The 13,358-nt window shown below is 36.4% G+C and overlaps 1 protein-coding gene across 36 annotated transcripts in view; it reads left to right on the plus strand.

The window, feature by feature from the left end:
- The window catches only part of LOC112059026 (uncharacterized), a 439,279-nt gene that overhangs the window by 345,179 nt on the left and 80,742 nt on the right, over window positions 1-13,358 (plus strand). For 27 of the 36 annotated variants that reach the window (XR_010594424.1, XR_010594426.1, XR_010594420.1 and 24 more), the window contains one exon: window positions 7,005-7,068. The exons of 6 other annotated variants lie outside the window; for them this stretch is intronic. Coding sequence is in view for 2 of the 30 variants with exons in the window: in XM_065576018.1 (XP_065432090.1) it covers window positions 7,005-7,020 (16 nt within the window). In the remaining 28 variants the exon portion in view is untranslated. Of the gene's footprint in view, window positions 1-4,767; window positions 5,228-7,004; window positions 7,069-13,358 lie in introns of those variants that run through there. 3 more of the 36 variants (XR_010594441.1, XR_006175763.2, XM_065576013.1) reach the window with 2 other exon arrangements.

The following is a 13,358-nucleotide window of genomic DNA, read 5'->3' on the forward strand; positions in this document are numbered from 1 at the left end:
ATAAGGAGGGGAGTCTTTATGGGTTCCTACAATCCTGGTTGGGACTCCAGTAGCTCTACAGGTGCCCAGATGATGAAAAGCTACCTCGAGCTTTACTATGACTGGAATCCCCAGTACAATCAAGCTTCCCCATCACCACCATTTTCTTACCTATGTTTGGGGTAGCAGGAATAAAGTTCGGTGTTCAAAGTCATGGTCCTTCCCCCTGCCTCCATGCCATGGCTGCCTGCTCAGGCATGGACAAGACACACACATTGGTGCATACTATTTTTCACCCTTTGTGACATCACCACATTGTTTAATGGGTAGGGCACTCATCTAGATCTTTACCAGTCGTCTGGCATGCAGGGACAAAAGTGTCCTCATTGAGGACTAGCCTCATCTGAAAGTGCTCTTCCACCCAGAAAAGTGACTCTAAAAATGGTTGTGTGGATTCACATGTTGATTATCTCTCAAAGACTCCAGCTCAAATTAGCTCAGTTTATAAGTAAAAATATATTTTGTTTTGTGTATTATTTTCAAACACTGCAAAACTGCCACTGTGGTCTGAAATTCAAGCTCTTTTCCTTTATTTTCTCACACATCACCACTATTTTACATGTCAGAATTTGCCCTTTATCTGTTTTAAAAAATAAATAAATTAATGGAGATATCCTATCTCCTAGAACTGGAAGGGACCTTGAAAGGTCATCGAGTCCAGCCCCATGCCTTCACTAGCAGGACCAAGTACTGATTTTGCCCCAGATCCCTAAATGGCTCCCTCAAGGATTGAACTCACAACCCTGGGTTTAGCAGGCTAATGCTCAAACCACTGAGCTATCCCTCCCTTTTACCTGGGCAACAGCATCTGTCTTCAAATTAAACTATTAGTTACACCTGTGTAACTGCACTGCAGGTCAGCGGGGTGGCACTGGTGTAACAAAGGGCTTAATTTGAAGACATTATTACTGAGGACGTAATTTGGCCAACAGAATCTTTATGGCTAATGATGTGTAAGACCCCAGCTTCACTTTCATATTCCTAGCTGAGTTTGAAGCACTGGCAGTTAAGAAAAAAGATATTTTGATTTATCACAAGAATAAATTACATGTGAAAGTCACTGAGACACAATAAACATGGCAGCCCAAGCTGCCTTTTTCACAGAATCACTCTTTAGGTTACAGTCACACTTTAAGTTGACTGGATCAACTGTTCTTGAATTATTTGTGAGGCTGAAAATCTGAAATAATAGTACTTAGGCTGATAGACTAGTTTGCATTGGGAGATCTCAAAGAATGTTATGAAACAGGGTACCATCATGCCCATTTTAACAATTGAGGCACAAAGAAGCTGCATAACTTGCCCAAGGTCACACAGTGAAGTGGGGTCTTTTTACTGTGTGTTCAGAGGCCCAAAACTGGAGAGTTTTTAAAAAGATAAAGGGTATTTTTCCCTACTAATAACTAGATATGGGTAAGGCTTTTCCTTAACCTTTCAAAAAGGTTATCTTTGGGCTGAGACCATGCATGTGAAATTTCATTCTAATGTGGAATTTTTTGAGAAAGCTTAGGAGGAATAACTTCACTACCACAGGAGGGTCCAGATGCCATCCTAGTACGGAATGGTGGAAAAGAGAGGGAACTGTTCTTTTTAAGGGGCCCTTAGCTCTGGAACAAGATCTGCTCATCTCTCAGTACTAAAATAGCCCTGATCTGTTCACCAAGCTGGGCACACTGTAAGGTGCCTTTATTTTCTGTGGAGGGAAGGTGGTTGATGTATGTGGTGGGGTGGTTTAGGTGAATGGGGGAGATTTATGAGGAGTTGAGTTCTGCTCACTGTCACAGGGTAAACTGCTATTTAATGTTATTTGTTTTCTTGTAGTTTGTGGGGGGCAGGGGGGACCCTAACACTTTGGATCAGTGTCCCTTTATTATTATAAAAATTCAAAGAAATAACTTGAGGTTTCAGTTTTAACCCTAACATTCACTGTTACAAACCCTATATATGGTGAGTGAAAGCATACAGTGGGTGGGAGTGCATGTGTATGTGTACATTTGATACGTGTTTTACACAATGTGACAGGTCTGATTGGGAGTGGGGAGGGGTGGCAAAGAGAGACCATTTGATTGGGGTCTTTATTCCTGCTTCCTTAAGGTCAGATGGTTGGGATTTGTGGAATCTCTCTCCTTTGACCCTTCCATTCAGTCATTTCTTCCTTTGCAACATATCCAAAATCCATCTTTTCCTGTTCATCGTACTATGACGATCATCCTCTCTGCCTTGATAATTTTCTGCTTGAACTACTGTCACCTTCTTTCTGGCCTTCCTGACAACCCCCTCAGTCTCCTCTGTTCTGTCATTAAACTCCTCTTCCTCTCCCACTGCCCTAGCTAGACTTATCAGCCCTTTTAATGAATCCTTCCATATCCCCTTCAGCATCTGTTTCAAAGCCCTCATCCTCACGTTCTTGACTGGTACTGTTCTGCTTCCCCTCAGCACTGGCTGCCCACCATTTTTCTGTTCAGACCTTTCTCTCCTCCAGTTCCACCTCTATTACCTCACTTTTCCTTCTGCCCTCAAGGACTTCCATGACATCTCCCATGCTGCCCACAGAGCCTGGAATGTCCTTCCTGATCCTTTTCTCCACATCATAACCACCCTGTCCTCCTTCAAATCCCTCATCAAACCCCCTTCCCACAATCCCTCATATAATGAACCTCTGGTATCCTTAAAGTAAATAAAATGAAATTAAAAGTGTAATTATAAAACAAAAACAACCAGGGGTGCTGGAGCAATGTGTATAGTGGGGGTGCTGAGATCCATTGAACCAAACTTTAAACCCTGTATCTGATAGAACCACTTCAAGTCAGGGGGCATGGTAGCATCCCGCCCACCCCCCTAGTTCCAGCACCTATGAAAAGAAGAGAATTAAGATGATAATACCCTACCATCCTTACAACCCCATTACCTTACTGTGTTTTTCCTCTCCCTGTTCCTTGTCTGCTACCTCCCCCATTGCCCTGCCATGTCCTAATCAGTTTAGATTATAAACTCTTTCGGGCAGGGATCCTGCCTTTGCTTATTATGTAAAGTGCCAGGCACAACTATGGTGCTATGTACAAATATTAATTATTAATAGTAAGTTTGGAGGTTCATCCCCACCTCCTTTTTATTAATGTAGAAACTATGGACGTTACTATATTTTAACATTTATATTGCAGCAATTCCTGAAACTGAGGTAGGAGAATTGATTTGATTTCTTTTAGTTTGTTCACAACATTGAACTACAGATAAGTTCTCTTGACTAGCCTATTTTATGTCCTGTAGAAGTGTATCATTGTTGGCATTTTTATTTGGCAGTCTTGTGACATTTTACATTAGAACAATAGATGGGCAGAATAGAAATTATAGATTTGAAGCTGGGGAACTATATCAAATGCTTGTCTATTTCATACCTTGTATTTTTTATCAATCTGATCTGTATTTAGGAAAGGGGACAGTGCAGTTCTCAAATGTGTGGGTCTGCAAACTTGCACACCAGCTGTCCTAGTCAGTAGTGAAGCTAACAGGGCTAAGGTGAAGGTATTCATGCTGTTGGAAATACAGCTAGCTGCCTCGGGAGACTGCTTTGAGGAAGATTGCAGCAATATTGAATCCCCACTGTTACTCGGGGATATTGCTGTGCACATATATAATTTGTGTTAGATAAAATCAGGAAGTAATAAAGGGGGGGAAAGAAGAGCTGTGAGATCTACTCTATACTGTGTTTTATATCTTCAGGAAAAAAAATATCCAGGGAATGTTGCTTTAATTTGTGGGGGGGAAAGTGTGCTGCTTTAAATCAGAAAACTTGCATTCTACTAACTCTTTTAGTTTGGGAACCATTTGGGTGTGTTATAAAGTAAAGTTGCAGAGTAGGCATGTTTACTAGACCTTTAATTGCTACATTTAGTAGAAAGGCTTTTTTTTTTTTACGACAAGAAGCCAGAGTTTGCTGTGCAAATGAAGCAGGCTTCGCAAGAATCAGATTCACTTTGGACGACTCTTCACATTCCTAGTCATCATTACATTAGGCAGCACAATTCCATCTCTGGTTGATGGGCAGAAAAAGTGGGCAGCCTGCCAGGTAGACGTTTCCATGGCTCCCAACCCCCAAAGGTGATGCGTTTTTCAGCTAATTCAATGAAGAGTGGGCTGAACTTTGGGTATAAACTAGACAATAGCTGCCTTCGCAGTATCAGCAGAATGGTTTATGGGAATGCACTCCACATTTGGCAGAGAATCATGTGACCTTACGGCTGAGATTTTGTGATGGTGCCAACGGAGACTTGGAAAGCAGTACCCGTTCTGACTTTTTTCCTCTTTTCTTACATGGCTCAGAAAATGGTGGATCTTAATACTTGACTTTAGCCAGACTCAGCAAGCGATTGAGCTTTGAAGCACAACTTTGCCTTTATTCTGGCTTTTTTGGCACACCACCAGGAGGCTGTCCCTTTCACGCCTGATAAACTCTGCTGCTTATCTCTAACTAGGAAAAAATATATATAGAGATAGATAGATAGATGTATATACAGAATATTTAGACTTCATAGAATTTTAAAACTATAGGTTCTATTTTTTTTTATTGCTGAACTGTGGTTTATAACAATCTTTTTGACTGTCTGAAGAATAAAAGTTCTTACTGTTTAATGAACAGGCGTTTGAACTGGGCAAACGGGGCGACAGCACTGAACATGAGATCATTGCAGCATAGTGTAGCAAACTGGCACCCTGCCTTTTCACCCCTTTGCTTCGGCAGATTTGTGCAATCCCCATTTATAAAATCAGCACAGGGGCTAGATGAATTTTCTGATCTCTTCCACCTCTATCACTGTGCAGGCACTTGCAACAAGGATTGGTGCAGCTTTTGCGCAGTGCTTTGTGCTTGGAATTCCGAGAAGAACGAAAAAGAAGACAGGCATCCTGGTCCTATTCCGAGAAATAACAGGAGCCTAAGAAGAAACAAATCTGAGTTTGTCCTAGATACAAGAGTGATGGAAAAAATGTGAATCTCCTGCTTCAAAAAAAAAAAAAAATCTGGCATGTTTAACTACAGAGACATCAGGATGTGTTAGAGCTTCTTAAAACAATATAACTAAATGAGCCTAAGCGATTGTTTCTTTTACTTACCAAAAAAATCTGAATTTTATTTTATTATTGCTTAAATAGCAATATTTGGCAGTGGGTGAAAACGTACCTTTCATATCAGGTATAGCTTATTTTTCTTTTCTTTTCTTTTTTTCCTTTTTAAACATGTTATTTTGAAACTGAGTCCTTGTGTATTAAATTTACTGTAGTCAAACAATCACACCTCTTTTTTTTTTTTTTTTTTTACTAACTTTTTGTTTCACTGTGTTTGATCTAATACTGCTAAAAATAGAAAAGTAAACAAACAGGAAAACTATATAAATAAGTAGTTGGCACATTTTATCTTAGCTAAGCACTGAAGTTACTCAAAGATTTTAATGGTTATATGTATTCAGTATAAGCTTTGGTTATCTGTAAGAAAATGGGTATTTGGAGCTGGTTGCTACGGAAAGTCCATTCTTTTTTTATATAGTGTGACTCATGCTTTCAATTCCTAAAGAGAGGAGGGGGGGGTGTGTGTGGAAAAAGTTAAAGCTGTAGGAGAAGATCACTCTTGTAAGCAGTATATTAGAGCAAAGTTATGATTGAGCTGGTTCACATACAATCTTACAATTTGTGTTTAAATCCAGTACAAAGAATTCAGTGTAATAAGCACAGGAATAAAAGGCACATTATTTGAAGTTTCATGCAGCAAGCCTGGTTTGCTGCTAGTAACAGTGCCTATTTTAGGATGTTTGGTAAATCAGCACTTGTCCATGAATAGTTGAAACCGTGCTTAAGATACCCATTCAATATTTTTGTGAGAAGTACATACAAAGTTACTGTAAGTTTAAAGCACAGTGCTGTGTCAGCAGATCAATTTTGTCTGTCTTTGGAAATAAATTGCTAGGTAACTGAAACAATTTGTAATAAAATTCATTTTACCTGGCAAACAATGAAAGTGTTGTCCAAATCAATATTTTTTATATATTTTCAGTCTGAATTTTTTCAGTCTTTGTCTATTCTTTTGAATCCGATATTAAAAAGTTATAAGTCCCAGGACAGAAAATACTTTGAGACATAAAATGTGCTTTAATTGAAAACTTTGATTTTCTTATTTTAAAAAACTGTAATTTTTTGTTTCTTTTCTTATACAAACTTTATAACCATCTTATGGCTTTACAAAATATATTTAGTGAAGTTTAAACATGTATTTCACAATTTATAGATTGCCAGTTGGATAGCTGCTCTAAGACTACCTGCTGAATTGTGCTACTTTATATTTTTGTTGCTTTGCAGTGAATTGTGGGAAATTACTAAATTGAGATCATATATGTATAGGAAAGATATAGCTCTATGCACCTACATTAAAAAGAACAAATTTATTGTGATTTCCCACCAATACTTGCATAAAAATAACTACATATGTCAATAATGCATATTCGTATAGTGGAAAATCTATTCTTGCATTTTCTTAAAAGAACATAATTCTATTGTAAATTAAAGCATAGCAATCAAATTATATATTTTTCTGAGTATACTTCCAAAAGTATCTTTTAAAAATTATTGTAAGTGTAATTGAATTTAACTTTCTCCAATATTTTTATATTAAGTTCCATGCTAAATTAAAATCAGATAAGCATCTTTAAGCAAACCTTTTTTATTTTCTAGCAAGTGTGTGCTTCTATTTTTGGAATTGTTAATACAATTTTAAAAATTAGGAAAAAAAAAAGAAAGAAATACAAATGACACAGTCACTTTGCCTAAGTGTGCATATTTTGCCAGTGGCCTTCAGAGGGGCGTTGGTTTTTGATCTTTAAAATTATGGTTGTTATCCTTTTACATATTTCATGTTCTAAAAATACTTTCACAGAATAGACCTTCTCATTATTTCTTTCTTAATCGTTTTCTTGTTTTAGTGCAAGGAAAAATTAAAACAGAAATGAAAAATGAAGAAGTTGGTTTTACCAGAAATCACTGAAGGTAATAAAGTGATCTTCTTAAACATTTTTACATATATAAGATAAATAGTTTATATATATATATAGTTTATACATGTGTATATATAAATAATCAAAGCTGAACACTGAAAATACTAATGTGCAGATATCCATTAAACTTTTTTCTTTGATTGTTTTCTGTTGGGAATAGTGCACTACTGGTTACGTTTATACTTTTTTCTATGCAGCTTTAGACTAAACTGAAAAATCAATATATAATTTAGATCTTTTACAATATATTTGAAATGTAGTGACCAACGTGTGTGTTTTTTTAATGAAATGTTAAATACCTCTCCGTCATTCCTAGAAATGGAAATATCTGAAAGGTACTCTCCTATAGCATCCATTAGAATCAATCAGTAAGAGATGTAAGCAGTCAGTATCCATGCTTTTGATGATATAAATATTCTAGGCATAGGGATTGGCTTTTAGGACAAGATATGTTAACCCTTTGGCCTCAGCAGAAAGCATGTATAAAGTTTTATTACTCTTGAATGCGCACATGTACATAAAATCATAGCAAGTTTAAAACATACATTTCTGGAAAATAATTTGTTTAAACAATTACAAAAAACCAAGTAACATATCGTAGATGTTCTAAAATTTAATCCACTAAATTATTCAAAAACACAATGGTCATTCACAGGCATTAGATTATTGTTGTCATTATCAAACTAGAAGTATTTGCTGCAATTTTCCAGATACTGAACAGAGTATGGGCCTGATCCAGTATCCCTTTGCTAGCAGCACTCTCACTCTCTTAAATGAAAGTTCTGCCTGATTAAAGACTACAGAGTTGGGCCTTTAATTTAAGGTGGATATTGAAATCTAGTTCAGATACAGATTTTCAGGTGCACATTTTCAACAACCTGCTAAAACCAAATCATCTCTACAGAAGTTATTTTAACAGGTGCACCTCTGCTGCCAATATTTTAAAAATACATTTGTAGTTATGCTGTTTTAGAATTACACTCATTTATCATATATTGATCTTTAAAATATTGAGATGAAATTACATTCATGTAAAATATTTAGATTATAAAAATGTGTCTGTCTGTCTCACCTGTTGAGTTACTGAATATTTCTACAAAGGGCCTTTTGGATAAGGCACCATAATTTGGTTCAGTGAAAATAAGGGCGAATTTGGTTTATGAATTAATCCTGACGTTTTACCAGGAAGCAATATTGTTTGGAATTTTAGTGAACAAAATATATAAACTAATTTCTTGGGTTTGATTTTTATATGCTTTGCTTAATAATCAAGTTCTGTAAGCATTGTAATATGATGAAATCTCTAACCAGTCTTTGTAGTGTTATATGTTGGAGCCCAGCTCTCATACATGATGGATTTTCAGATACAGTGGGTTGATTTTCATTCTTGGTTAGTAGTACATTTCATATTCAAGTATAGAAGCCAAACATATATTGTTCATATTATTTCACATCGAATTATGGGACCTAATCCTGCATTCTTTGGGCATGCAAAACTCCTATGGAAGTCACAGCGAATTTTGGATGCACCAATGTTGCAAAGTTTATGAAAAATAATGTGTACTCTGATTATGGATAAAAAGATTAGACAGTAAACCTGTCAAATATTGTAGGGGTTTTTTTGTTTTTTTCTCTTTTTTTAAAAAGTAGCAAAGTTATTTTCTGAATGCCAATCGTTGGATGATATATTTTTACAGTTGATTTAAATATTGTACTCTTTGATTATCATAATTATAAATGCTTCACAAGTTATTCCATAAGTATTCCACATTTCATTTAAAATGTGAGATGCTAGCTGATGGTGCCAATTGGCATAAACCCGTAGATCCGATCTTGTGGTAAAGTATACTGCACAAGCTCGCTTCTATGGGTCTGTGTCACTCTGGTGATCTGGCAAAAGATTACATGACAAGCTACTTGATGATATTTGAAAATCAGATGTCTAAGTGATTGCTTCAAGTAAAAGTGGATTTTGGACTTTTTTGTTAAACTTTTATTTCTGTTATGCTTTTGTTCTCATGTGCCTTATTTAGTGTATTAAATCATTTTGTTCGATTTGATTTTTTTAAAGCACACTTGTCTTAAAATCAGATTAAAAATCTATACTCATATTTAAGGAACTTAAATATTTTTCACAGAGCAAGGGTAGAGTATCCTAGTTTTAAATAAATACATAACATTACACAATGTTAAATTCAAATAGCATGTGGTCAAAGGAAATAACTAAATTTGGATGTCTACTTGATTTTTATTTTACAAGACACTAAGAGACCACAGTGAGTTCTTTTAGAAATATAGTTGGATTCGCAAGTTTTTTCTTAAAAAGAAAAGAACTGGATGAAACAGATTGCTAGCAGTGCCCTCAAAATAGACAAATATATATTTTCATTATAATGTTAAAAATGGAACATGACTGAAAATAGAGTTAACTATATTTAACATTTTCAAAATCCACCCAGTAGGGAGCACACAGATATGTGGCTGCCATATTTGAAAGAGATGCTGAAGATGTGAAGAAGACTTTATGGTCACCGTTGGAAGCTGTGTGCATCCGGGTTGAGGTAGTAGGTTGTATGGTTTAGAGTTACACCCTGGGAGTTAACTGTACAACCTTCTAGCTTTCCTTGGAGCACACTTGGGCCATCGAGGAATTCATCATCATTTTAATCTGATCAGGGAAACTGTGCAAAAAGGTATTGTGTTACGGCTATACAGAATAATCACTCTAAAGCTTTATTGATGTTGAAATAGTCCTGATTACATGATTATTTCATTCACATCCTGTTATGAACAATGCTAACATGTTCTCCTAATGGACTGTGACTACATGCTACAGACACTTAGAAAAGAGTGATGGTGCTTTAATTCCATTAACAACAAGGCTTTAAAACTTGATTTTAATTTACAGATTGATAAAATATCAAGTATTAAATATGGTACTAATTTTCTCTAGGATTAGCTCATTCTAAATAGTTGAAATTTGTTGATTTTCTGCTACTGTACAGAATCAAACTATTTAAAAAATATTTCTCCTTATGACTCTTTGGAATAAATATTGCATCTCGCTGCTTAGGTAGATACATAGTATTATTGTTTAGTGCTGAGCTTTGTGTGGGAATGTGATATCCTTTCTTATGCATACATTGTCCTACATTGTCACCTCAGTTCTAACCTGCAGCACTCCTACTCTCCCATTGTTAGATTTCAGACAAAGCTCTGCCCAAGAACCTCAGTATTGACTTGCAGCACCCCAAGCATTCTAGTTCTGGGTCCTCCCACAGTTCTATCAATGTACCTGAATCCTGATCTGTAATAACCTTGTTATTTCAGTCCGTCCCAGGTCTCTCCTAGATACAGATTGCCATCTGAGTGAACTTGTGCTAATGATGATGGCAGAAGTTAACAATAGGGACCACCATACCCCATTTGTTCATAATCAAACTCAAAACTTAGTCTTCATACTAAACTTTAGATTTTTAGGATTTAATTCTGGCATACAGCCATAGCCCATCAGGAGATGAAAGAGACCCTGCCTATATCTTCCAGAGCTCCAGCAAGCATCTTAAAGAGGGTGCAGTATGTGCTCATTTCTGCAGCTAGCCCAGCAGGGACAGGGGCCATGGTTCCAGCTGCTCCTGCTCCCTTTGCAGAGATTAGTGCAGATACTAGGACTTGCCCTGTAGAGAACTTGTGTTCCTTGAGTGCAAGTCACCTGTTTTTGAAAAAAAAAATGATGATAGAGTTTAGTGCAGAGAAAAATACTTTGACCTAGGGCAGTTAATCACTTTTCAAGCAAAACAGGTAGATGGATGTGTATAAATCAGGGACTGTTTGATTTTTATGTCCTGTGTTAAATATTCTTATGATGTACTTTCCCTTCTGTCTACCATGGCCCTAAAAAAATCATTTTACATTATGTATATGAATACTTTTGACAGACATTTCATCAAATAGATAAAATAATCCAAGGACTATCACATTTAGGCCTTGTAAGGTTTAAAGAGGCATTATATTTATTGATCAATTGATACAAGGCACTCTTAAACCAAAATAAGAATCCCACACAAGGGATTGCACTGATTTAACTAAATCAGTTTCTAAACCAATTTAATTAAATTGGTACAACTTTTCCATGTAGACAAGGCCTTGCTGATGAGAAGGGTAAAGGGGATGAAATTCTGTAAATCATAGTATTACTAATAAGAAATATAATAGTGGAGCACATTGTATTTTTTCAGCAGTGAGACCTCTAATGCCGTCTTTCTAGCAAATAACAAAGCTTTGTATAAAATGGGTATTGTTCTATTTTGGTCGTTATATTATGTCCAGTAGACTACCTTTTTTTCGGAAATTAGCATTAAATAGGGCCTTCTCTGAGATTATTTAAATATGTGACCATTTATATATTGTGTTTTACAAAAGACGTGAAAATGTTTTGCTGCTATCACCCTAAATCAAGGGCAGGAAATAAAACTCATTCAGTTCTACTATAAGAGAAGGCCAGAGCTTTCATTAGTGGGAATTTTTAACCACGTAATAAAGTTCCCAGCATCCATTCAGAAATGAAAAGAAAATATGTCCAATTTCAATGTACTGCCTGTACAGGCCCCAGATCCTTGGGGACAAAACAGGAATCGCAAACCAATGAAATTTGACCCTCAAGCTGGAATCTCCATTGGGGAAGAAAATTGGGCTGATAGGAGGCATGTCTTGAATCTGTGTATGATTGCAAAGCCTTTCCCACCATGCTAACATGGCATAGCGTTGTCCATTCGTTGCTAGCTTTGTACTTGTGTTTGTTATGGCTCAGAACCACAATTACTACAAAGAATTCCTGCCATCCTAACACTTTGACAAAGGTCAGATCAAACAAGCAACCTGCTGTAGACTCTCTTTTTTTTGAGGTGCTTCCTGAATGTATTAGTAGGAATAAGAACCCTACCTCACCCCACCTGCCATTATGAGCAGGGTGGGAGGATGGATAGTCTAAAGGTCTCCAGTGGAGAAGCATGAAAGAGCTCCCCTCCGATCAGTAATCTTAAATTCCCCATGTTGCAGTGGGAAACAAGTAAAAGAGTCTGGCAGACTCCTAACCTGCAAGTTCTCATACAAGAGATTGCTGGCCTTAAGTGGCCAAGCATGATACAGGTGGAAATTCAGATCTTTCCTTTTTACTTTCCTCCCCTTGCTCTGCAAGCTGTGGGAGGAGGGGAAACACATTTTTTCTATTTTTTTTTAATTTTTAATTGAATTTACTCTTGCTAATTAATAGCTATAGCAAGGAGATTAGGAAATTGTACTTGCACGATAGGTGTCTGGAAAGTTTAAGAGCTATATTATGGCTTTTGAGAGACAACCTTGATTAGGGGATGGTGTGGAGTTGCCCCAAGCCAGTGGGGGGACATCAGACAGTGAGCTGCAGCTAAGCGAGTGTGGGGAATGTGTTGCTCACCCAGGGGGCTGAGCGAGGACCACTCCCAATCTAGACAAAAAGGTTTATTGTCCTCCTTGGATTAAAAGTCGCCCCACTCATCACCAGTACATTGTCTTCTTTTGCTTTTATTTTCTTTTTTGTAGTTTAATTCCTTTGGAAAGAGACGTCACTGCTATTTTCTGCCAACAAAGCAATATTTTATATTAATTTTACAAAATAAGGAGGATTGTTTATTCTGATCTGAAACCAAATAGAAATGACTGGTACAGAAACTGTGGGAACGTTTCTTTGGTCTTTTAAATGCATGATATAATTATAATTCTATCCAGTATAGTTTATAGGTTGCCATGCAAATTTTCCTTGTGTCATCATTAACTTTAATTAAAATGTTTTTACTTTGCAATGTATAATATGTTGTTTCAAGAGTTATCAAGTTATGTGCACAAATTTATGGGAAAGTCAATTAATTTTGAAGCAGATGAAAGCAGAGAATGAAAAACAAAAAGAAAGGAATCTATTAAGTACAGCTGGATGGAACAGGCTATATTCTTTAGTTTCATTTTGAAGCCATAAGATATATGGTCTGTTTTTTGCAAAACATGGCATTCTTGACCTTTAAAGATGATTACTAGGATGCCAGAATACCAATTGATCAAGCAGTAATTAGCATTGTGTTGCTGTGTTGTTTTCTGCTTTAGGAAATAAACGCACCCCTATAACATAGTTTATCGTGAATGTTTTCAAATATAGGACAAAACTGGCAATATTTATTCACATAAGTAATCTTTTCTAAAGTAGGCCCATGGATTTCAAGTAGTTTCAGTACTTTGTCTTCACTTATACTGCCT

The sequence above is a fragment of the Chrysemys picta genome, chromosome 1, assembly GCF_011386835.1.
Source record: "Chrysemys picta bellii isolate R12L10 chromosome 1, ASM1138683v2, whole genome shotgun sequence".
Taxonomy (NCBI): domain Eukaryota; kingdom Metazoa; phylum Chordata; order Testudines; family Emydidae; genus Chrysemys; species Chrysemys picta.